Consider the following 27,309-nt stretch of genomic DNA (forward strand, 5'->3'; position numbering starts at 1 on the left):
ACATATGTAGATAATGAATCATCGAAACTACATTTGACATAATAACCAAGACTTAACAATTTATGGCGCTGGAAAATTTCAGTTTTACTTAAATTATCTGTATCTTCTTCAGCGGGGAGAAGTAAACTTTCACAATCGGCGTAGATGACAAAAGGAACTTTTTCCTTGTTTACATAGTTCTTAAACGTAACTATACAATTCTCAGGTTTCGGTAGTTTTACGCTACATATATTCTTTAGTTTACAATTTTCATCGTGTGAATTTAATCTTTCTACAGATGAGAAGTAGTGTAAACAACGGTCACAAATAAACTGTTTATGATCTCTTTTAGACAATTGTTTCGAGACAAGTCGTGATAAGTCCTTAATACACACATAGTGGAAATTTTCGAAATTAACATCATTATCGTTACAATTTTGGTTCATGCTTTCATCGAAATAAAAATCTACTACATGCAGTAGATTTACATGTTTCACCCTCTTCTCTGCGGTGAGATGAAGAGGGTGAACTGAAAAATTACCATACCTTTTGGTAAGGCCGTAGACATTAATCGATATATCATTAAGTTTTTCAAATTTCACAATACTTTTCAACGATACAGGAAATTCTATTCCTTCAAAGTTTAGTTCATTGTCAAAGTCTTTATAGCTTGATACGCGATATGCATCTCTTATATTTGAGTGCAAAGCTGACAATATAGCCCATTTGAAACATTTTTTATCATTGTTTTGTACATTAATACATGCCTTTTTTCGATTAATTTGACTAGGTAAGTTGATATATGAACTCGCACGCATTGGGTTATATTTATTTACATTAATCTCTAACTTAATGATTGACTGCAGATTCCAGCTGGACCCTTTCTCATAAAATTCTTCAACTTTCCTTAAGATTGGCTGCTTCATATTTATCTCAAACCATTCCTCTAATGGTGTTGTTTGAAATATACTATTAGATTTGGCTATGAATGGTATTGGCTGCACCACTTCTTCTTCATTCTGCATCCTCTTGAAGTTGGCAGTTAGTACACCGTAGATCGTGAAGGGGCCATTTTTTTTACAACGTCATTTATATGACGTTTGAACAAAATGGCCGCATCATTCAGAAACGCACTTATGTCTATATGTACAATGTTTATTATCACATACGTATATAAGCGGCATTCAAATGCACTCTCACACATAGCCCATCTTACACGATTATTAACATTAAGGTCTTGTACACCACCGCCCACTATCGTTTGAGATTCGAACAATACTCGATATCTCATTATCGATTGTAAAATGTTCTGACAACGACTTTTTTCATGTGTAAAGTACAATGATCTTAACATGCTTGTTAAAACTTGTTCATTGCGAGAACATTCTTCAACCCATCGTGATATGAAATTTGTTTTATTGACATCATTACTCAAACTTGTGAGCAATTCTAGAGCATCCTTGATGAGTGCAATCGTGACCTCACATTCATCAAGGATGGTGCTATAATTAGGACGCTTCGCTTGTCCTTCAATGCTTGTAAACTTTCGTTTACCCACAATTGTACAAGTAATAAAAATAATAAAAAAAGGAAAGTAATTAATCAGAATAATAACAAAAAAGAACAATACAAAACTTTGAAAAATAGTTAAAACTAACTTACAAACTAATGCACTTAAAAGCTAAATTATAATATAAGAGAACGCAAAAAAGAACAATACAATAAACACACTTATAAACTAAATCCTAATCTAAGAGATCACAAAGAAAGGAACAATACAATAAAAGTGCTTATAAACTAAATCCTTATCCAAGAAAAACTGAAAAAAGAAGAGTACAATAAAAATGCTTACAAAATAAATTCTAATCTAAAAAAATTTGAAAAAAAGTAAAACAAAAACGTGGGATACTGTAATCGGTGTTAGCTTAACTGCGTCTAATCTGGCTGAGTTCACAGATTACAATGAGAAATCTACTCATGAAACCCTCATTTATGATCTGAAATCCCCACTCTAATACCCAAAAATCTCCCACTACTTCTTTTGCGCATGCACAGAAGATCCACTAACCCCACTACTTCCTATGCGCAGGCTCAGAAGACCCACTAACCCCCACTATTTCCTTTGCGCAGGCGCAGAAGACTCACTAATCCCCACTATCTCCTTTGCGCAGGCGTAGAAGACTCACTAACCCTCACTCCTACTTATCACGCATGCGCGATTACTTACTACCACAACTCTCCATCATTCTACCGCTATTTCAACATTCACACGTGCATTACATTGTAAATCCCTAACCCCCTCCAGACTCAACACATAATAAATACACACTCATTTTCAAAACTGAACCTTTCTATTATTACTAATTATTATTATTATTATAATTATTAATTATAATTTCAATATAAATATTTTGACGTCGTTGTCGCTGACAACGGTGACGTCGTTGTCGCTGACGACCGTGACGTCGTTGTCGCTGACCTCCGTCGTTAGGTTCAGGTGGCGCTGTTGGACCAACCTCTGGTGGGGGTGGCGACGGCGACCTGGTTAGTGGCCTTGGCGAAGACGACCGAGATGGTGGCGTCTCTGGCCGGTGCCATTGATACCTCGGAGGCGTCGGCGATCTGGGAAGTGATGGTGGCGTCGGCGACCTTACAAGAGGTGGTGACGTCGGCGACCTGGGTGGTGTTCCCAGTTCTACCCAGGGTGGTGACGTCTCTGGCCGGTGCCATGGATATCTAGGGGGTGACCCTGGTGGCGTTGACGGGAGTGGCACCTGTTGACCTGGGTGCTGCAGCTAACATATCTAATTATATAACAATTTAATTATTAATAATTACTTACTTAATTATTAATACTTACATTGTACGCAGACACCATCCGCACTAGGCAGTTGTAGCACTCGCACCTTTGCTCCATCGTGACCCACCTGCTGCTGTGCTGAGAGCTGAATAAGCTCCTCTGCTGAGTTGCTTGATACTTATAGGAATATCCCTACCACGCGTTCTCCCCACTATACATTCTTACGATCACGCTTTGCAGCGGTTGAGGGAAACTATCATAATACTGACTACCCGTCGGTAAAGCGCGAAATTCAACTTTCTTGAAATTTGAAATTGTTGAATAATTTAATTACATTTTTTAATTAAAATTTTCTATTCATTTCAATAAAAATATTAGCTTGGTTATATTTTTTAAAATTAATTAAAGGTTTAAAGTTAACTAAAGTCAATTAATTAGAAGTAAGTTTATATTTGAAAATTGGTTCACATTAAAGATTAAGTGTATTTAATTATATTATAAGGTATTATAAGAATAAAGTAATGTAAAACATCTTTTTAACAAAAATATATATTTATTTAACAGTAAATTTCTATTTATATACAGTTATAAATATACAATTCTTTAATAAAAACATTTATGAAACTATAAATACTAAAACTTGAAATTAAAAAACAATTTTTTATAGAAAAAAAGAATAGTAGCAAAACAAAACGAAAAAAGAATTTTTTTATAGAAAAAAGAATAGTAGCAAAACGAAATGAAAAAAGAAATTTTTTTATTAAAAAAAGCATGAAAAATCTTTAAAACATTTATGAAAGAAGTAAAAAGAAAACGAAAAAGAATTTTTTTTATAGAAAAAAAAGGATGAAAAAATTTTAAACATTAATGAAAGAAGTAAAAACAAAACAAAAAAAGAATTTTTTCTATAAAAAAAAGCATGAAAAACTTTGAAACATTTATGAAAGAAGTAAAAACAAAACAAAAAAAGAATTTTTTTATAGAAAAAAAGCATGAAAAACTTTGAAACATTTATGAAAGAAGTAAAAACAAAACAAAAAAAGAATTTTTTTTATAGAAAAAAAGCATGAAAAACTTTGGAACATTTATGAAAGAAGTAAAAACAAAACAAAAAAGAATTTTTTTATAGAAAAAAAGCATGAAAAACTTTGAAACATTTATGAAAGAAGTAAAAACAAAACAAAAAAAGAATTTTTTTATAGAAAAAAAGCATGAAAAAACTGTCAAAGCTTCTATTCGAAGCTTGTAATACGTTTCCGTTTTGCATTTTTTTGCACAAATCTCTGCATAGCAGAACATAAATTTTCTTTCGGCTCCCTTTGTTTATGCCCCTTTTTTAACATTTGAGGTTCAACAAGTTGAATTTTTCTTTTTTTTTCTTGAGCGTTCGCAACTTTTAACCTCAATCTTTCGATATTTGTTAGCCCATCGTCAGGCTGCTTTCGTGATGGACTTTTTTCTATTTTTTTTTGTCTTAATGTGCGGTCAAATTCTGAGCTGTGAGATTGTGGAATTGTATTGCACCTTTCTGCTGGCTTATGTGGATCTTGGGTTGAGGCTTCTATTTGGTTTTGGAATCTGAATATTTTTTTAAATTTGGATTAAAATTTTTATGTTCTGCGTCTGTTTGAAAGAGTCCAGGTAGTTCCGGATTGTATTCCATGCCGTCAATATTTCTAAATAATTTATTGAACACTGTATTTTTTTTTTAAATGTCAATACGTTTAAATAATTGTGCATTTCTTACATCCATCTGAAACATTATTAATTAAGTAATTAATATTACTACTTACGGACTAATAATATGTAATAAAATAAGTGGTAGCTTAAGTGGATATTTATTTCCTATATATTTAATTTCAGTTTTTGTAATTATTAAACTAATAAGTAAAAAAGTAAACAAACTACATAGTTTATTTTAACAACTAATAAAATTGAATAAATGAAATCATTTATAAAATTGAAAAAATATTTAGAATATATATAAAGTAAAAAATAGAATGTTTTGCATGAGAAAAAAAATAAATTTTGTTAGGTTAGGTTGAATTTGGTTTAAAATCAAATTGAAAATTTGATTAATATCAACTTTAATATTGATTTACTTTTTGATTCTATATTAATGTATAATCACACTTTAAATGAATTCTATAATTATATTAACTTTTATTTAAAAAAACGTGTGAAATAATCATACCATTTTTTCCTTGTCATCCAACACATTTTCAACCCCTTGCACATTTACAATCTTCTCCATATTTTTAATTCCTTCCATATTCACGTTTATCGTCTTTATAGCTTCCTAAATAGGAAAAATAATAGGATATAATATTATAAAATAAATGTTCTTTACAAAATCCTTCTTTTAATGACAAAATAGTAAACTTACAATTGTTTGGTTCCTTCAAGCACTACACAAAGTTGTCTGCAAGCATGGGTTGATTAGAAATGTTAATATTAAAATAATACAATATTTTGGAAGAACTTATGTTCTTCCAAAATTAATTTATAAATAAAGTATAATTTTTTAAATAACATGAAAGGCGGGATAATTTAAAAAAATTTATTAATATGGGAATTACAAAACTTATTTTACGTTTATTGTAAACATGACTTCTTGTTCGTTAAATAAGGCGCGAAAACATTTTAAATTCAAAATTAAGTTTTTTATTATATCAATTACATAAATAGAATTCATTGAAGAATAACTTCGGTTTTAAATATTACATTATAAATTATATAGAATTCAGTGTTGTAATTAATAAATAAGTTGTAAATAATATTTTGAGTTAGAGTTTTGATAAATAATATAATTTTGTAAATAAAAGTAACTTGTGTTTAAATTTAGAATTTTCAAAAGTAATTTATATTTCGCAAAAAAACATAAGTATATGTTATATACTTACCTTTGTTCATAAACTAGTGAAATTAAATGAAGATAATATTTCAGTAAATTCTACATATGAATTAAATAAATTTACACTCCTTACTACATAATTGGTAATAAAATTAAATTAATTAATAAATATTAATTAATATTAATAATATTCAAAAAGAGAAGATAGTGATAATAACTAATTATTGAAAATAAAAAGAATCAATACGATAGGTCGGTAAAACAGTTTCACCCGCGAAATTCAAAATACCCCAGAGAGTTTATTTTTGTAAATATTTTTAAACCTCCCGCCAACAACTCGGTCGGTAAAACAGGGATGGGTAGCTCTCTGACCAAGCCAATTTAAATTGTCAAATAAATTTTTAAATTTCCCGCCAAGCAGATTTGAATTCGCTAGTGGCGCCATCTCTCGGTGACAACCGAAACTATACTTGGTCGGTAAAACAAAATGGCGGCCAAGCAAATTTGAATTGTCAAATAAGTTTTTAAATTTCCCGCCAAGCAGATTTGAATTCGCTAGTGCCGCCATCTGTTGGGTGGTTAGTAAACTAACTCGGTCGGTAAGGTAGATTTCTACCTTACCAACTGGGTTTGAATTCGGACAGCTGCTGATAATGTAGAAATCTACCTTACCGACTGGGGGTAACTTAGCCGAGATCAGAACCTGCGCCAGAACCGGCTTTGCTATACTACTTTTAACTGTAAACCGATTGCCAATAAGAATTTCTTTGTTTTCATATATTTCTAAATTTAATAGTTTTACTTTAAAATAAGCTGATTTTTCTTCCAGCTCATTTAATTGCTCTTTCAAATTTTTTGATAAAAATTCTCGATAATTAAATGAAACAAAAGCCAAAGAAATAAAATCTTTAATACTGGGTTCTATTTTAATACTTAGAAAGTATTCAATTAGTCTAAGGTAATACTTAATCTTATTCACGCTTAAATTTTTCATTTTTATCATTTGCTGACACGTAATTGTAATTATTCTATCTTCGCTTGTTGAAAATCCATCTTGAAAAATTCCTGCTTCGACTGCCGTTTTGATATAATCTTTTTTCTTTTTGGATAAAACCATTGTTTTCAGGAGTGTATATCCGTTTACGCAAATCCCCAAATCTCCATAAAACGTTTGCATAATCGTCTTAATACTTTCCACTGGCAAATTTCTTTTAATGACGTAATACGCCGCAAGCGTTGTCCTCATAGTCGTCTTTGAAATTATTATTTCCTACAAATTCATTAATACTATCGTGGTCGTTCATTGCCGCAAAATCCAAAATTTTTTGAACGTCATCATTAATCGTTTCTTCGGAACAATTAATACTCATTTTTGTCATTCCTACAAAAGAAAACTAAAATTTTGATTGATTCTTAGGATTAATTTAAATTTTTTTAAGTCCACCTAATGTTTTACTCCCAATTAATTCGCTTGAAATAAGAAAAGATTGATTTGGAATAAAATTACAAAGATTAAAAGAAATACATTCAGTTTTAAAATAAAATCAGGACTCGGATTGCATGACTTTTTTGTCTTTTTTCAACAAATGTGATTTTTTTCGACTTATTTTAATAAAATGCGATTTTTTCGACTTTTTTAATATAATATGAGATTCATTTCGACTTTTATAGTCGAAAAAATTGACTGATCAAGTTATTTATTTTATTTTTACGTGATGAACAGGACATAAGCAAAAATATTAGTTTTGAATAGTTTTTAAAAATTTATTTTTGAGTATATTATAATTTGTAAATTATAAGTAAAAATCTTAAAAATTTTCCTAACTTAAAAATTATTATAATTATTTGATTCAACCATTTTTCAGGAATTGATCTTGAATAAGTTTTTACAAAACTGATTTTACTGATTTTGAAAATTTTTCATTCTTTTAACTTTAAAGTTTTATTCAAAATCTGCAAAAAATTTCTACAAATTTACTTTAAATAAATAAACAATTAAATAAGCCTTGAAAAATTGTTGAAAAAAGAAAAATTTTGAAACTCTGTTTAATATAAAAATTTTAAAAATTTGTTTACTTTAGATCTGAAAAATATTCTAATGAAATTAATCAAAAATATTTCCATTAATTATTCTTAATAAAGAATTAAATTATATTTTTACAACTGTTTCATGTTTGATTGCATCTTTATATAATAAATTTTGACAAAACAAATAATAATAAATTAATTTCCTTATGAAAAAAAGTATAAATATCATAAAAATTATGCCACTATTTTTGGGTTATAATTTGACAATCGATACAATAACATGACTGTACAATATCTTTATCAATCAAAATTTAAATATGATTATAAGAAAATTTGTAAGTTTAATATACGTAAATTATTATTATTAGAATAATTTTTGGAATACTTACAGGTTTTTTGGAATACTTATTAATTTAAAAAATTTCTAAACGTCAAACTTGAAATTTTAATATTTAGTGCTTGCGTGTTATATGTTTTTCAATTGTTTTCCACCCACATAAATTTATTTCTTTAGGAAAAAATCAAAACATTGTTTGCAATTTTTCTACAATAGTCTTGCTATTTTATACCAAATCAATCTTTTCCTATTTCGAAAGGATGTATTCGGTGTGAAATAATAGGATTCATAAAAATTAAAATTCGTATTTAAAATGAAACAAATTAATTTAAAATGAAACATAACAGTATTTAAAAGAAATAAAATTAAGCTTCCGAAAAAGCAGATTGACTGAGAAAAGTATTTTGATTAAAATAAATAAAAATTTAATTATAATTAAAATTTTATTTAACAAATCAGATTTTATTACTATTGTAATTCTAGAATATCTTACACTATGTATGAAATAGGGCTAAATAAGATTCATATTTTAGAAATAAAACATAATTTTCTTTTTATTTTGTAGGAATATCAAAAATGAGCATTGATTGTTCCGAAGAAAGAATTGTTGATGCCGTTTCAGAAATTTTAGATCTTGCGGCCCCGAACGATCACGATTTCAACAACGAAACCTAAAAAACCTCGAAAATTTGAAATTGTCATGGAAATTTTTTTCAGTCATGGAAAACCTGGAAATATCAGGGAATTTTCTGAAATATCGTTCTGAAAATTTAATTTCCTATCTTTCAATTGAGAAACTATCAAGTTTCCAAGTTTTCGGTTTCAAATTTAGTGCTTAAAGTTTAAGTCAATATCAGGGTTTCTATAAACCAGGGAAACCGGGAAACGAAAGAAAACAGGGAAATAGTCGGAAATTGAAATACTTAAAATGGTAAATTGTCGTTGAAATTAAAAAATGAATTTCTTTTTTATTTATAAATTGTTACTTAAATTCATAAGTATTTAAAATGACTTTTATTAAAATAAATTTCAATTGTTAAATCTTATAAAATTAAATAAATTATATTTATGGTATTTGTCGCGTAGATTCGTTTTCAAAAAAGTTCTTCAAACTTAACATGATTATTCCCCAACTTTTTATCTATAAAATAAGACCAATCTGATTAAAATTGACCGTATGTGGGTTTAAAAAATGTAAATTAAAGTTTTATAATTTACATGTATTCTTTTCTAGTAGCATTTATAATTTTTCGAATTTATATTTGTCAGAAATTCGATTTAACCGATTTTTTTATTGCAGAATTCTTGATCGAAAATTAATTTGAAAGAATTTCTGTTGGATAAAATTTTAATTAGTCAGACATTTAATTTCATCAAATTTTAACTTGTCAGAAATTCAATGTGATCGAAAATTAATTTGGCAGCATTTCCATTTGTTTGAATTTTAATTTAGCAGGATTCTATCGCGAATTTTAAAAATGGCCGATCATAATTTTCTTGTTAATTTCTGATCAGTTAATTTTAAAATTTACGTCGAAATATTTCTATCGGATCTATTTTCGACTATTTAAAAATTTTGTCAAATTAAAATTCGATCAAATTAATTTTTTACTACACAAAAATTCGATTAAGTTACATTTCTGCTAAATTAAAATTTGATTTAATTAAATTTTTGCAAAATTAAAACTTGATCAATTAAAAGTTCTACATTAAAAAAAATAGTTTAAATCAAAATTCTGACACATAAACATTCCAAAAAGTAAAAATTCTACTAAACAGGAATTTTTTTCAATGATTTTTCTGTCCCATTAAAATTTGATCAAATTGAATTCCAGACCAATTAAACTTTGATCAAATATAATTTCTGTTAAGTTAAAATCCGATCGAATTGAATTTTTTACAAATTAAAATTCTATTAAATTGAAAACCTTCTAAACTGAAATTTGAACAAATGGAAAATCTGCTAAAATATCATTCTGGGAAATAAAATTCTATTAAATAATAATTATAACAATTTCACTTTAGAGCTTATTCATGCGCACCTCATCAGAGCATTGAAAAAATCATTTGTAATTTGAACAATCTTATTTTGTCGTTTCTATCAAAAAATATTCATTTACAGAATACTTCATTGTTAATTTAATTGAAATAATTTGTATTTATTATTATTATTATTATTATTAAACAGCTAGTATTAGGTCTGGAATTTTTTAAAAATGGTTTGGAAAACCTGAAAAAGTCATGGAATTTTAAAATCAGTTTTTCGTGGCAACCCTGAATTAATAGATTTTCAATGGAAAACAGATTTGAGGACGATTACGATATATCAACATTTGCAGCTTATTATATCTTTAAAAGAAATTCGCCAGTCAAAAATACAGAGGCTATTATTATGATGAAGATTTCTTGTAATATCGGAATTAGCGTCAACGGATGCACTCTGCTTCTAGCAATGGTTCTACCTGATTTTGAGAAAAAAGAAGAATACACCAAAAGGCCGGTAGCAACAAATTTTCTTCTAAAAGAGTTTTTAACATTAAATCAATGACTTCTAAATAAAAATTTAATAATCGTAAAATCAATCAGAAAATATCATTGTTTATAAAAAAGATTTGAAATAACGGTTCATGGGAAATATTTTGTTACCTAATTTTCTCAACTTATAATATTAAATATAATATAATATATTAAATCCATTTAGCTTTCAATAAACATTTATGAATTATGTTATATTATCATAATTTGTGGACTGTTTAAAAATAAGCATTAATTACATTTTAAGCAAAGCCTGAAAAAATTTGCATTCTAAATAAACATATTTTCTGTTTGTTTTTGAAAATTATGTGTTCTTTTGGATCAGCTAAAATTTGAGAAATTAAAAATGAAATACAGCAAAATTTCAATAAATTTGATTCGGTTTAAATTTAATAAATTGGAAATAAAGTTGATCAGAATTTAAATAAATTTGAATTTAGATTGATACAAATTTTAACTAATAAGTCAGTCCACTAATTAATATTAAAATATGAGTGTTTAAAAGGAAAAATTTTTAGCTTTATAAGGGAAAAAATGTATCAATAAGAAGACGAGAACAAATGCAAAGTAAATTATTAATCATAATTTAAATAAAAAATACAAGGGACAGTGAATCGGACAAGGAGAAGAAAAAGATTATTGGTAATCAAACGGTAAGTAAATTATTATAAATAAAATACCTTTAAATAATTAATTAAAAAATAAAATAAAATTATTTTTTAAATTATTTTAGTAATAAATGGCTTCATTTACTTTGTAAATACATACTTTATTTACCGATAATGAAATATATAATAATTGAAAGAATACACTGCAATATTTCTGCATAAACTTTTTAGGTATAAAAAAAATTAATTTTCTGAAATAATAAAAATAAGATAAATGCAATTAAAAATGTAATTCAATATAAGTAATATGGATAAAGCGTTCAACAAATAAATCAATCTATAAATTGACAAAATTATTATTTAATTAAAAAACATTGAGGAAACACGAGAAGGGAGCTTATTTTTTAATATTTTATGTATTAGCTTTTAAATTACCTTTTGACATTTCGGCTTTTCTAAATATTCACTATAATTTGAAAATAACATTTTTAACTTCTTGTCAGACTCAGAAAGAATACCTTCTTTTTTTAAAACGTTCAGATACTTTATTTTTGCTTTCTGCCAAAATTTTTCCAATTCAGTGCCTGAAATTTAATTTGTAATATAAATATTTGATAATTATTTTTAATACAAATAATTTATAATTACCTATTAAAAAGAAATTAGTGATAAATCATTATTACCTGCAATATAAAAATATTTACATTCTTTTTCAATGATTTTTACCGCAATTAAATCATAGGCATCTATATAACATTGCCTACTTTTAACAGTTTTATAGTTGTAATCTTTTTTATTTAAAGAAGGATAATCCTTCATTTCAAATAATAAAATTTTTAGAAGTTGTAAATTCATCTTGAAAACACGGTTATGTCAAGTCAAGAAAATAAAAAATAGTAGAAATGTCATTTTTGAGTTGCAATTGTTTATAATTTCAATCATAGACTTCAAGTTTGGCAGCAGTGAAATTTGTTAAAACATTCATTTATTCCATAATAAAGTTGATGTCAAAGTGAAATATACATTTTGATTATAATTTGTCGTTACTAAAAATACATTCTAATTGGAATTTCTAAAAATGGCAGAACGTCATCAATTCGCGAATTTATCCTGTAAATACAAATTTTATCGTATTTTATACATTAATTAGAAAAATATTTTTTTTTCAATCGTGAGTTATTCAAAAATACATTCTAAAACATCGTTGCATGACTATATAACACATAAAATTAAATTTGGATGAAATTTTATTAATAAGAGCATTTATATTTTTTATATAAATAGGTTTTTATAGATTCGGATAAAATTTGGTAGACTTATTTAGCACGTTAGTATCTCAAAATGGACACAAGCATTTTCGAAAATACATCGAAGGAAAAATTTTACAGCCTTATTTTCAAAAATTTGTTTTTTAATCAAAAAAAAGTTCTTGTGTTATATAATTTATAAATTTATGTTATATAATAAAATTGTATTATTTATTTTAAAACAGATCGATTATTATATATAAAGTATAGATTTGATTTAAATTCAATTATTTAATAATTAAACAAAATAAAAAAAATAAAAAATTCACATTGTAGTTAAAAACTTTTATCTTTATATAACTGAATATATTAATTTTATTAGTTAATATATAACAGAATGGTATGATTTGCATACAAACAAATCGATTAGTTTATATAAAGTATATATTTTACTTAAAATTTGTTGTCGCCGTAAGAAACAACTAATAATATTATTTTTGTGAGTTGGTTACTCAACTGAGAACAAACTCTACTTTATTTATTTAACAAGCAAAGTACAAAAACTTGGAGATAATCAATCCTTCCAAAGCTTCACTGAGTCTTTTTGGAAGACAATTTACTAACCGTGCTATCACTTTGAGTAGCGACTAATTAATCTGACCACACCTGCTTATGCATTAGTTTTAAAGGACTGTGCAATAGTCCCCACTTTTTACAATACACACTCATACTTCATACTGTCGACAAATTAATAAAAAAATTTTTTTTTATTTTTAAAAAAATTTGAATTTTCTTTTTTTTGTGGTTAAAATTTCTTTAACGGTGTCAAATGAAGGTAAGACCTTTATTGCTTCCTCCACGAAAAAGCAAATTTTTTGCTTAACCAAATGAAAAAGCAAAATGATTATGAAATAATAAAGGATTAATTAAAATTTTTTAATTAAAAATTCTGTAAAATTCTATTGCATGTTGTGAAAAATTCGTTAAACGTTTCCAGCAGTTTAAATTTACAAAAATTTCAAGTTAAAATCTCTTAAAATTAAATTATTTAATAAAATCTTAACGGTATAGCTCTTTCAAAGTTTAATAAATACTTATTATTTAATAAAATCTTAACGGTAGCTCTTTCAAAGTTTAATTATTTTTAAATTAATTAAGTTTTTAATCATATTTTTTCAAAAATAATTCAGGGATACTAATATGAAATTTTTATAATACATAGTTAAAAAATTTATGTGGGCAGTAAATTAGGTTCCACCTTTTTTTTCCGAAAGAAATATTATGCTGCTGTATAAATATGTATACATCCTTTGGAATATGGCATAAGTAAAATCACATATTTTACACACTTATATTACAAATAACTAATCTATTATTTTACAATTATAGCGTTCAGTTTATTTCCAATTAATTTTAACGATTATAATACTATTAAACATAATGACTTACATTTCTCTACGAGCACGTGCAGTCTCTATTTTTCCAAGCAGCCAAGTTTAAAAGTTTGAGAATAATTCATTATATTCATTAATTAGCTTCTAAAGCCGCCTTCTATGAGTACGAAATTTAAAAGTGTGCAACCAACAGTATTTTTGTGCATAATATTCTCAAACCGGTCTTCTTTATTTCCTTAACAGTTTGAGACTTAATAGTTGACTGCTAATAACTTATTTTAGTCCAAATTTATATTACAGCATATATACTTTACAATGATAGAGAAACACCAAACTAAATTTAAAGAACGTTTGAATTATCTGTTATTTGTAACAGTTAAAAATTATAATAATTATTATAATTAATTAATTAAAAGTTTTAACAATTAAAATTTTTTTAGAGCTAATTCTTTTTTATTAGGTGACTTCTAGTCTTTAAAAAATTGCGTTCAGAAAGAAATGTTTTTATTTACTGCTGTTTAACCAATTTCATTTAAACTTAAATAAATATTTTATAAATTTTTATGGTTTTTAAATAAATTACATTAAAAATTAAGTAAAATTAAAAATTCTAAAAGAATGTTTTTTTGTAGTGATTCAACGGAGTAGAATTGTCACTTTACACCAAACCGGATCAACCTTTCACCAAATTGCAGAGCAAGTAAATTGTTCAGTAAAAACAGTCAGACATTGGGTCAGGACCCACCAAGCAGGAGGAGATGACGCCTTAAGAGATCACAGAGCATTTAATAGAGGTCTGCGAAAAACAACGGCGGAGCAGGACGCTGACATCCGGGATTATATTCTCAATATCAATCCGTTTAGTTCCTCGACGACAATACGTAACGACATTCTTCCAGGAGTTTCTACTTCAACGATAAGACGACGATTATCAGAAATTTCATATGAGAATAGCAAACCCGCGAAAAAAACCGCATTTACTGTAGCGCATAAAGAGGAGCGCTTAGGCTATGCTCTACAGTATTATATGGAAGATGAAGAGTTTTGGCGCGCGGAAGTCTGTATGGACGAAAAAACGTTTTCTTCCTCTGAAGATGGACGCCGCCTGGTGTGGCGACCAAAAGGAGAACGACTGAATGCCGATTTTTTTGTCGAAGAACACCATAGTGGAAGGATAACTTGCGGATTTTGGGGTTTCATAACAACAGCTGGAGTAGGCGAAATCGTGCAAATAAATGTACGTTTGAATGCTCAGATGTATGTAGATATACTACAGAATCATTTTCTACCAAATGTCACCAGACTTCTTCCAAATGAAGAAGAAATAAGGGTCATTGAAGACAAAAGCACTGTCCATAGAGCACAATTGACTCAGCAGTGGTATGAACGACACCCGCAATTCACGCTGCTGCCACACCCACCAAAATCCCCAGATTTAAACGGGATAGAGAACATTTGGGGATACATGATAGTAAACTGTCGATCAGGTGAAGATAGAACTTGACAGGCATTGACAGATCACGTGCATCGTTCTTGGCAGGAATTAAGAGGGAGACCAAACCACGTAGCAAACTGCATTTACTCAATGCCAAGACGTTTGAGAAGTGTCTTAAACAACGATGGGTATTGGCCCGAGTATTAAAATGATTAGTTAGACGAACTAAAGGCATCTTTTAAGCCCGAAATACATCCACAAAAAGACATCCTTAAGACGATTCTTGATAAAGTGTGCTTATGCACCCCAAAAAGTAATTGTGCATCCTGGATTCGCAAAAAGTAATCGAAGAAATTTCATCTCGTTCAAGTCAACGAAAAATCTCCTCCAACGATGGGCTCTTCGTAGAGCCCATCTCTGGTCGTCAACTCTGGTCGTTCTTATCTACGTTGGTATTTCTTCTGCTTTTAAGATAAAATACAAATTTGATATAAAACGATTATTTTAAAAATAATCCATTAAAATTCTGATAAATTTTATGTTGTATTAATAATTGAAACCTGAATCTTTTGAAATTTGGATGCATTGAAAATAAAGTCGATTGAAAAATGGATTAATTAAAATTTACATCAATTAAAGTTTGAATGGGTTGAATTTGGGTATGATTTAATTTATAATGAATTTAAATTACAAACATTTAAGATTCGGCATAATTTAATTGAAATTTCAATCATTTTTATCATTAAAAATAAAGAAGAATTATAATTCCTGACAATTAAAATTAAAAAAAATTAAAATATGAATAAATTGAAGTATAAATCAAATAAAAATTAAATAATTTGATTAAATTTCAAATTGTAAATTATAAATTTAATAAAATGATGCTTGAACAGAGGACTTTAACTCTTGACACTGGCACTATCACTATACAAATATATCGAGGTTCTTTAACAATTATTTTGTCATTGTGCTCGAAGGACTCTTGTCGTTCAAAGAATCCACTGATTTAGTTGTCAATCTACTGACACTGATGGCACCGTTTTCCTCAAATATTTTCCTTATTGGACGTTCAACGTTATTTTCTTCTTCATTGGACGCAGTCTCTTCGTTCGATATTGCAGACACTCTGAAACAATTACTAATTAAAAAAATCTACAAATATTATTCAGATAGAATGTCACTGAAACCAAAGGCATAAATTTTTTTGGGAAACTTATTTTGAAATTAATTAATAAATTTTTTTTAAATTTTATTATTACATTTTATATTATATTTTATTTATATTTACTCAATATTTATTTATTTACTATCATAAACGGGATTAAATATATTTATATTTAATACATTATAATATATATTAATTATATAATTATTCTTGATAATTCAAATTGTAATTAAAATAAAGATTTGTTGCTGGGATAAATATAAATTTTGTTTTGCAAAAATTAATTGTAAGCAAAAAATTAAATACGAAATTAAATTAATTAAACAATATGTTTTTTTTCGTTTTAACTAAATTATTTTACTTAATTATTTTTAAATAAGAAATAGTGTTAAAATTTTCAATATACCTTTTTTTACAAAAGATTCATTAGATAACCTCACTTAAAATTTTCCACATAATTAAATTTAAAAATACTTTCTTTACTTTTTAAAAACAGTTACGTATTAATTTAATAAAGAAGTAATTAATTTATAAACTACTACAATTAAATGGCTTATCAATTACCGTTTTTATACTTTTTAAATATAAAATTGATAAAATGAACAAAAACAATGTGCTTTTAATACGTTTATAAATGAACTTACCAATTTTTTTAAACAAAAATTTTATAAATCCCTTAGACTTCCATCTTTCTGAACACGATTATTATTATTAACTATTATTTTTAACACTAAACTTTCACGTTTCTCATAAAATTTAACCAAAATAAAAACAACACAACCTCTTTTAAAAAATTTTCAGAATTGACAGTTCCCGTTTCACATTCCGCAAAATTAATCCTTACGCCATGAAAACATCATAGAGCGTTGGCAAATTACTTGAAATTAGTGCCTTTCCAGAGGGAAGGCATGCATGCGCACGACTGTACATTTGTATGTAAGCTACGCTCTGGAATTTTTGTCATTGTTTGAGATATAGCAAAGCATTGTTTCGCACTGTCATTTTTCTTATATTTTTTTTATACTTTAGTACACTTGTACGAAAGGGCATTGCCCGTATATATATATATATATATATATATATCAGGCTTCGCACTCATTAGTCAGTAAAAAAATAGTAGCAAAAAGTAGCCTGAAAAGTAAAAAAAGTAAAAAAAAGTAGCCTGCGGAAAAAATTAAAAATATGTGTAGTTTATATATTAAATTGTATTTAATTTTAAAAAATTAAATTTTAACACTTAATTTACATAATAATTTGCATAATACTTTGTTTTTAGGGTATAAAAAATTAAAATTATACCATAAAAGTAAAGAATTTTCGAACATTTAAATGGCAAAAGAGGTAATTTCAAATTTTTGGGTCAATCCATTATATTTTATATCAAAAGTAGTTAAGGCCTAATTTTTTAAAAAAATAGATGCTTTCCGAAATGATTCTGGATGATATTTAAAGAACGAAATAAAAACAATTAAGTCAAAATTTTTATTATTTATCTTAAAATATGAGTTTAAAATGGAGAAGATATGGAAAACTCATTTTTTTAGCAATTAGAAAGATTATTAAAAATATTGACAACTCTTTTAAAATGTACAATGTATTTTGCTGTCTCTTGTTTAGAATTAATTAATTTATTATCTTTTATTCACTACACAGCCTCAGAAAAAAAATTAATTTTGTCCGGCGAAATAGAGTAGTCATTGTTACGTCTTAGTTCTTAGAGATAATCGCAAAAATCTGATAAAAATCCTGAATTAGGGACACAGAAAAAAGATGGTGTTATTTTTGTTGCGGGTAATTTTCTCCAATGCAAAAACCCATAAGATATAACCCAGATTTAGGGTTAAATTTGTTGCATGTTATTTTAACACAAATTCTGGTGTTAAAATAACACTTTGTTTTTCCTGTCGACAAAGATAATTTTTTGCCGACACACTACGATATTGTATTTCCATGTACATTGTACTTTTTTCCACTGAATTCGAATTCGAAGTCAGAAAACAAAGTCAGAAAAACTGATTTTGAGTTTTTTTGAATTTTTGTTTATTGAGTTTTTTGCAATTATCTCAAAATATTTCAGCAAATCTAACAATTATAACTTTGGATTCGGAATCGGTGGCTAAAAATACATGGAATTACACTATCGCAGTGTCATACAAAAATTTTTCACTTTTTGATTTTTTTTCTTTTTTAAGCAGTTTTTTGAGTTGATCTCAAAAATAAGAACCAACTTTTAAATTCTGACCCCGGATTCGGATTCAGTGACCCAAAATACGTAAGAATGACTAGTCTATTTTGCCGGACAAAATTTTTTTTTGGGGGTTTGTTAATTAAGTGAAAAAATGAAAATAATAGATAAAATATGTTTTCAAAGTTGGTCTGTGAAAGTAAGTAAGTTTAAACAGCACACAAAAATGACACAAAAATTAGATCTATAAGGTGCTAAATATCTTGCGGTTACTTTAACCTAGCGCATTAACATTTATGTAAAACTGTGAAAAATAGCCGGTTATCTATATATATTTCGGTGGTGGGGATAAATCACTCTATTTTCTTAATTTCTAGTTTTTTATTTATATAGTTTATTTTTATTTTGATATTTATTTTTATCTAGTTTTTTTATTTTCTTCTAATTTCTAGAAAATTTTAAAATCTTTAAGTTTTTAATTAATATTTATTTAGGCATATTTGAAATTTAAAGAACTGATTTAATACCAATTTTTCACAGTTTTTCATAAATTTAAATGGGTTAAAGTAACCGCAAGATATTCAGCACTTTATAGATCCCATTTTTGTGTGCTATTTAAAATTACTTAAAACCATATACAGGTTTTGAACTCATTAGTCAGCAAAAAAGTAACAAAAAGTTGTCTAAATAGTGAAAAAGTAGCTTTTAGTAGCCTAAGGTTGAAAAAAGTAGCCAAAAAGTAGCAAATAGTAGCTTTTAGTTGAAGAGTGCGAAGCCTGCCAATAGGGGTGAGTACTTTAACCATGAAGTATTGTTAGGTTTTTTCAAAAACTGTAAGAGAGAGAGGGGGTTGAATTTTTTTAAAAAATTAAAACAGGGAATTTCTGAAGACTTGTAACTTTTAAACAGAAAAAAGAAGAAAAATGTGTCCCATAAGTTCTCGAAAGGTTTTTTCCTGCTCTTTCGAATGGTACAAAACTTTTTTAAAAAATTCAAATTTTGACCCGTTTTTTGAAAATTAAACATTTTTCGAATTTTTTTTAAGTTCGGTTTTTTTTATTTATTATTTTGAAATCTAAAAATGTGTATTTTCACTACAAAAAATATTGAGATGTCCTTTTTTGTTATTTTTGAGATGTTAATTAATTCATTGAATACATACATTAATTGAATACATGACTGCGTACGCTTTCTTGAACATCTTTACTGAATTCTATATTTATTTGCCTGATTTTGTACGGAAATTTTAGGGAGAATATTAATTTAATACACAAAATAATTTTTAAATATCTTCTGTTTCAGAACTTTATTAAGGCAAAACGCTATTTTGTTGGAGAACCAATATGGCTTCCTTATAAGAGACCAGCCGATGAAATGGATTGTCGAAAACAATACCTGAATAGGTTAAAAACAGGCTTTTAAATGTAAAAAACAAATTTCTTGAAGCTTTTGAAAAACTATTTTATACTATCTCAACTTTGGTACACACCGAATTTGCTTTTGTATTCTTATAGAGAATTTCCATAAATTCCAGATTGTTGGTGCAAAAATTCAAAAAATAATGAAGGGTTTTTTCTGTAGTAATGCAATAAGGCACATAAGCTTGTAGCAAGTTTGTGTCAAGTTGTACAATATCTTATTGCTACAATATTACGCAGCAAGTTCATTGTAAGCACATTCGGAAAACATGCAAGTTTGTTGTAAGCTTGCTGCAAGCTTGTCGCAATAATATTATTTGTAATTTTTTAATTGAAGGAAAATTACAAGCAAAACAATTGTTTAAAGTTATTTTTTGGAGTTTCGTCATTAAAAATTCAAATGCGCATAACTTTGTTAAAAATAAATTTTACGAAAAATAAAAAAATACATGTCTTTATTTTTCATACAGAATAACATAACATGGCAGTTAAGTTTACAACTTGAAGTTAGTCGGCCTGCACGATTTGAAATAGATTCAGCCTTAAGTCAAATTTTATTAATTATTTTTCGAGATATGACTTATTTTTGAATATATGCTGAGCAGTCTAGCTGGAAGGTAAAAAAATGTACTACGCAGCAGTAGGTCGCATAGAATACAATTACGCATCGTTTTAGGAATTTTCAAGCTTACGCGACAATCTTGCAGCAAGTTTGTTGCATAAGCTTACACCATTAGGACATTATGTTACTTGCCACAACCTTTCTGCAACTATACACGGAAAAAATAAGTCAGCAAAAGTTTCGTAAACTAGTATTTCACTTTTGAACGGGTCACAAATTTTTAAACTTTTTTACACTTTTTAGTAATGAAGCATAAACTTTACCGAAAAAGTGAAACAGAGTCAAGAAATTATTTACAAACTGTATAGAAAGAGCAGTTTGTTAATCTATATTGAACAGTTTTTAACAATATTGTTTAAAGATTGTCAAATTTCTATAAAAAGTTTTACAACATTGTAATAATTGAGGTTCGAAAGTTTGAAACACAAAAGAGAGTAGTTAAGACAGCAGTCAACGAAAGAATCGTAGACTTTTTCTACAATTCCTAACATGCGCAGTTCGTAGCTTGGTCAGTGTTGATCAGTGGAATTAACTTATTTGTTCGCGTGGCTCTCGATAGCCGCGGCGGTTAGTTCTTAAGACAAAATGCGTTACATGTCTTGGTTAGGTAGGTAGTTTCGAATCACGCGGAAGCAAATTCCACATGGAAACCTATATTAGATTCCGGAATTTCTAACAGGATTTGGTGTGATTTCCATATTTAAATACATGTAAAAATTTGCATGAAATCAAAGTTGAAACAAAATTGAATCGCTGGAAACAATAAGGGGGCGTACGCTCGGCTGGACTCTGTAAAGCTAATCAAACGGTCAAACTTATTAAAAAAATTGAAAATCGAAATTTCGACTTTTGAAATCTCCAACCTCGTAGGAAATAATGAGACGCATCTTTTTTTCCTTTAAGATTTGTTTGTAAAACGAATAGTTTAGAAAATAATAACAAAAAATTGGTCAAGTGCGAGTTACACTAGCTTACCTAGGGTTCCGTTCACGATTATTTAAACATTTATATATATATATATATATATTGTGACGTTATTTTTTGTGATAGACGTCACAATTGCACCAATCGCAACTAAACTTTTGAATTCTTGTATTTTTGAGTTTCAATATAAATAACGATTTAATGTTTACCGTATATATAATATTTCATTTATTGTTTACGAATTATTTATTGTTACCATGATCTCTCTAATTATTAAAAGAAACCATCCCTCTCTCCACGACCTGCATAACTGACTAGCACCGGCACGTGCAGAAGACTTAATTAAAATTGTGCCCTGACGCGGTGAAAGGGACCTTATGGTCCAATTGCAAATTGTACTTTAAATGTTCATAATAAAAAATGAATTGAACAAAATAATTTCTAATTTTTTGAAATCAAATTATTTGAGTTCCTCTTTCATTTCCAAAAACTAGAAATTATTTTGTTCAATTCATTTTTTATTATGAACATTCAAAAGTACAATTTGCTATTGTACCATTAGGTCCCTTTCACCGCGTCAGGACACTAATAATTCTTATTGGTCGATCTTAATTAATATTTTATTAGTTATAAGTTTGAGATTTGTTTATTTGAGATTTGGATTATAATTTAGTCCGGTTGACAATACCGGCGATACAAAAGTTGTCTTGCGCCCTTCCATACCGGGGATCGTCCATAAGAATAAAAGGTTAAGTCGCAACGTAACGTTTTGCTTATTTTGTTATCTGATTTTTCTAAGATTTAAAGTAACATAAATTAAGTTTCAGAATCGAGTCACTTTGCATTAAAGTTTGAATCCAATTTCGTCCAAGTTTAGTAATTTTGATAATCAGAATTATTTGTCGTTTATTATAATAAAATTTAAAAATCAAGTTTAACAGTAAGTAGATGAAAAACCTAATCGCATAACTGCACTTTTGGCAATAGGCGATAGGCATAAGCGCATAACTGCATTCAAAATAAAAAAACAATTGACGTAATCTACAAAATTAAAGTAATATTTTAAAATAAAAATATTATTTATTTATTTATTATTTATTTTTATCCTATAATAAGGAATTTCAGAAAAAATAAAATTTTTCATTAAAAATTTGTTTATTTTTGTTTAAATTTTTGATTTAATTTATACTTACTAGATTTCAGTTATATTTTGGGGTTATTTGTCTGCTTTGAGAATTCAAATATAAATATAAATAAATATGTAAATATAAATATTAAAAAATATATTTAATAATAAAAATTATAACATTGAAAAAATGTAATATACTTTCTTTCGTATCAATAAAATAAGTAAAATCAATTTATCAATAAATAATTTCAATAAATAATCAATAAATAATAACTTTAATAATTTGATAATTAGAATTTTTCTATTGAATTAAAAATTCAATATTCAAATTTTTTATTTTTTTAGCGTTTTTCTTTTGTGCGTTATCGATTGATTTTCTCTTTCTTTGACGACTTTTCTCCTCTGCAGTGTGTTTATCATTTTCAATTTCCATTTTTGCATTAGACGCTAACTTTTTGTTTCTTAAACACCTTTTCTTCCCAGTAGTGTGATTAACATTTTCGTCGACATTCTCTTTTTCAATATTTTCGATTTCTACTGTTGATTTTCTTTTTCTTTGGCGTCCTTTTTTCTCTACTGCGTGATTGACAATTTTGGTTTCTGCATTGGTGGCTGACTTCTTCTTTCTCAGACACTTTTTCTTTCCTGTAGTCGGACTAAAATCTTCATCGACATTCTCTTCTTCGAGATTTGGAATTCTTGCATTAACTTTCGATTTGCCCTTCCTTTGGCTTTTTTTCTTTTTCGTACTCTGGTCAATATTTTCCTCAGCTTTCTCATCTTCAATATTTTTCGCATCTAAATCGATTTCCATTGTTCGATCAATATCTGGATCTAAATTAATCAGACTCGGATTTTCTTCTGCTAATAAATTTTCGTAGAATACTTTTGCTGATGGACTAAGAAGATGAAGAATAGATATGAGGTCAGCCTTCTTCTCTTTTGTTATTAAAAGATCACCCGTGTAACACAATTCTAGCTTCTGGTTGAGATCAAAATTCGATATTCCTCTTCTTCACAAATTCAGTACTTGGAATTCCTCATCTTCAGATAAACTGGTCTTGTAAGAAACTAAACCTTGAGATTTCGTGTACCTGAGCCATTTAACATTAGTCATTAGAAAGGGTTCCTTCTCTTCATTTTTGTGCCGCATAACAAGAGGTCCTTTCAACAGTTTTTCAAAATCGTAGAAATTTTCGTTCGACATTTCTGTGACGTGAAATGGTTTCTTCGATCTTATGTTTCGAACTAAGTCATACCAATTTTCTGGAACTTCAATTTTGTTGAAAAGCTTCTTCTTGGTTCTTTCTATCAATGCATGATCGGTATCGCATTCCATGTGTGTGTGTCCAGAAACAAGAAATTTGTGATCCACAATTTCCAATGTGGGGTGTTTAGCCACATAAGACGAGAACATTGCTGATACGATTTTATTTTTATTTTGTCCACCGCACGTATCTGAGTAAAAAATTGCATGTTTTATGTGAGAAGGTAAGTTTTGCAGGAAATGTAAAGATAAAACCTAACGAATTTTATAACCTATTTTTAAAAAATATTCGTTTGATTTTTTTCACAGATACAATAAACAGAAATAATAATTTTATAAATAAATAATGATAAATAATAATTTTATTCTTTTTACCTTCATTATAATCATCTCCTTCAGATATATTTGTTTCAGACTCAGATTCGTACGTCGCCTGTTAAATCCATTTTGACAATTTATTATGACATGAAAAATAGAGTGAAGTTGGTTATATATTTAAACTTGAACAGCAAAACACATAACTGCAAAAAAACTTTAATTTGTCTAAGAATATATTAAATTTCATATGAATTCGTGCGTTTCATTAAATGCGATAAACGTATTTTAAAAATACATTAAATAATAAGACTAAATGCCGAATACCAAACACATCCGTTGATTTTCTGATTTGACAGAGCTAAATGAATATTAAAACTCATTTTTCTCAAAATCGTGACAAATGCAGTTGTGCTGTTATGCCTTTCAACCACAGACTTGTTTCCTGGATTTCTTTTGAATCGGTTTAACCCTCATCAGTGTTCAGCAAATACTCTCGTTCAATTAATTTAAACTTTGATTAACTCATTGTCAGTGCCTTTATTGTGCTTTATTTTTTTTGTGTAAAATTTTTTTTGTTCTTTTGGCTACAGAACCTGTGCAATGGTGGTTACAGTTTTTTTTTTACTTTTTGGTGAAAATTTTAATTTCCTTGATTGTGTGTGCTGCTAAGAGGATTGTTCAATTCTGTGGTGTTATTTAAAGTGTAATTAATAATATCATTTTTAAATTTTTCTCGCCATGTGTCTCTAATTTGTATATGTGAGTAATACTCGTCGGTTGTAGACTCGCATAGATAGTTACAGTGTATTAGTGTGCGTAATACATTATAGTATATTCTCCTTTTGTCATCGGAATATACCCCTCACGCGGGCGTATTAGCCTCTCGCTCGTACATATAGCGCGTTCTCTATCCTTGCGCGTCTCTCCTTTGTGCGGATCTTCGCCTAACCGCAGCAGTGTACAAGTGATATACAAATAGACTCAAGTTACAGAAAGTTCAGGCGAGCTACAGCACCAAAATACAGGAGCGATAAAAAAAAATCCGTTACATTACAATAATAATAATAATAGTCGCCCGCGGTCAAATGCTGATTTCGAGTCCTATCGACACCTAAATGTTAATCATTGTCGCGGTAATTATGAGTTTAACGATCAAAAAGATCCACAAGATAATAATCGTCGCGTTATCTTACCAAATCTGGAAGATTATCAATCCGGTATGCGCAATCGTTATAATCAATCAACTAATTATAACGCGCGAAATAACTATCAATCAGGTAGATACGCGGACGCGGATGCAAGAACAGCCTTACAAACACTTTTAAGTCCTCACGCGTTATTACAAACAGTGCAACGATGGAATTTACAATTTAGTGGTACATTATTGGTCATACGTGAAAATGATTTATTAAAAGTTATACCTTTTACATTAAATGATGCTGCTTTAACATGGTATAGAGGGCGTGTTAATTATTTCAGATGTTGGCAAGACGTTAAAATTGCCTTGCGTTCGAGATATGCAGATCCAGATTATCAATTAGCTTTGCTCGAAGAGATCGCTAATCGCACGCAAGCTAATAACGAACCCGTCAGTGATTATCTCACTTGCATGAATAGTTTATTTGCCCTCACTGACCTAAGTTGGTCACAATACGAATGCGTTCGATATGCTCATCGAAACATGTTACCAACCTTTAAATTAGTGATTCCCTTACATAGAGAACTCTCTATGGACGGACTAGAAAATTATGCATCTCGACAAGAAAAAGTGTTAAACAGCGTGATTCAATACCGTCCACCCCCACTACCTGAATATTCCATGTGCCCAGCATATGCTTACACAGGGCTCCGTAAAACAACAACTCAAACATCGCGACCGTTGCGACCTCTAATGAAACCAGATCAATTACATGCCATGAGTGATAATTCTATGCAAACGGAAAATATTTCAGATAGTTACAGTGATTTGCCTACAGATTTATTAGACGCATTATTAATAAGACAACAAAATAATCGGTCAAGTAATTATAAATCACCAGTGTCCGAAAATCGTCCGAAAGCCCCAAATACCTCAAATAAACCCAAAGTTACAGACAATTCAAAAACCGCGCCACATACAGCAACAATTACAAAAAAGGAGCTTAATACTGAATTTCGGTGTTGGAATTGCGAAAAGGTCGGACTACATCACATGTTATCTCCAGAACTGAGACGACGATTTTGCTACGGTTGTCGTACTTCAGTTGTAACCAAACGCGAGTGTCCACACTGTAATAAGTCAAACGCTTAGAAGTGAACACTGATCCGGCAAGTGTATTACTTACGAAAAAAAAGTCGGAAATTCCCTTACGGTCATTGTTACAGTTTATGAAACGAGAAAATTTACAGAGTGCAGAAAACTGGCTACAGTTTAAAGAACAAGTTACAGAATTACAGGAAAAATCGGAAGTGTTTGATTTTGCAAATTTGTTTACTAGTTTAGACGACCATTCAAAACAAGTAGCGTTCTTTGTTAATTTTTCTTTTGCGGGACATAAAATTAAAGCTTTAATTGATTCAGGTGCATCAAAATTATTTCTCGGTTTAAATGGAATCCAAATATTAAAGAGTTTGGGGTTAACAACAAAACAAGTCCTTACACGAAGAGTAATGGTTGCTAATGGTGACGAGTTTCGAATTGAAAATGCGATTGAAGCAACTATAGTATTAGAATATCGTGAACATCTCGTTAACTTGTATTTAATGCCAGTTTTAGCGCAACCTTGTGTTTTCGGATTAGATTTCCTCCAAGCTGCGGGCTTAATAATCGATTTTGCCGCAAATAGTTGGTATTATAGGGATGATCCAGAATCTAAATTTGTGTTTACACCGGAAAGCGATAAAGAGCATGTTAAAGAGTGTTACGTGATACAGTTACTAGACGAAGAACAATCTGCCATTTTGAAAGACTTCTTGGACAAAAGAATTCTACCACAACCGGAAAAACAACCAACTACACCATTGACCTTTCATGATATTGATGTTGGAGATGCTGAACCAATTCGACAAAAGGCCTACCAAATGA

General features: G+C 28.4%; 1 protein-coding gene across 1 annotated transcript in view; it reads left to right on the plus strand.

Annotated features, from left to right (window-relative positions):
• The window catches only part of LOC127291361 (acireductone dioxygenase), a 142,122-nt gene extending 120,378 nt beyond the window's left edge, over nucleotides 1–21,744 (plus strand). The window contains exon 4 of the mRNA XM_051320446.1: nucleotides 19,870–21,744. Coding sequence (XP_051176403.1) covers nucleotides 19,870–19,989 — 120 coding nt within the window. The 3' untranslated portion in view covers nucleotides 19,990–21,744. The remainder of the gene's footprint in view (nucleotides 1–19,869) is intronic.
• The last annotated feature ends 5,565 nt before the right edge of the window (nucleotides 21,745–27,309 follow it).

This window comes from Leptopilina boulardi, unplaced genomic scaffold (assembly GCF_019393585.1).
Source record: "Leptopilina boulardi isolate dan_hultmark-lab unplaced genomic scaffold, ZJU_Lbou_2.1 LbouV2_134, whole genome shotgun sequence".
NCBI lineage: Eukaryota > Metazoa > Arthropoda > Insecta > Hymenoptera > Figitidae > Leptopilina > Leptopilina boulardi.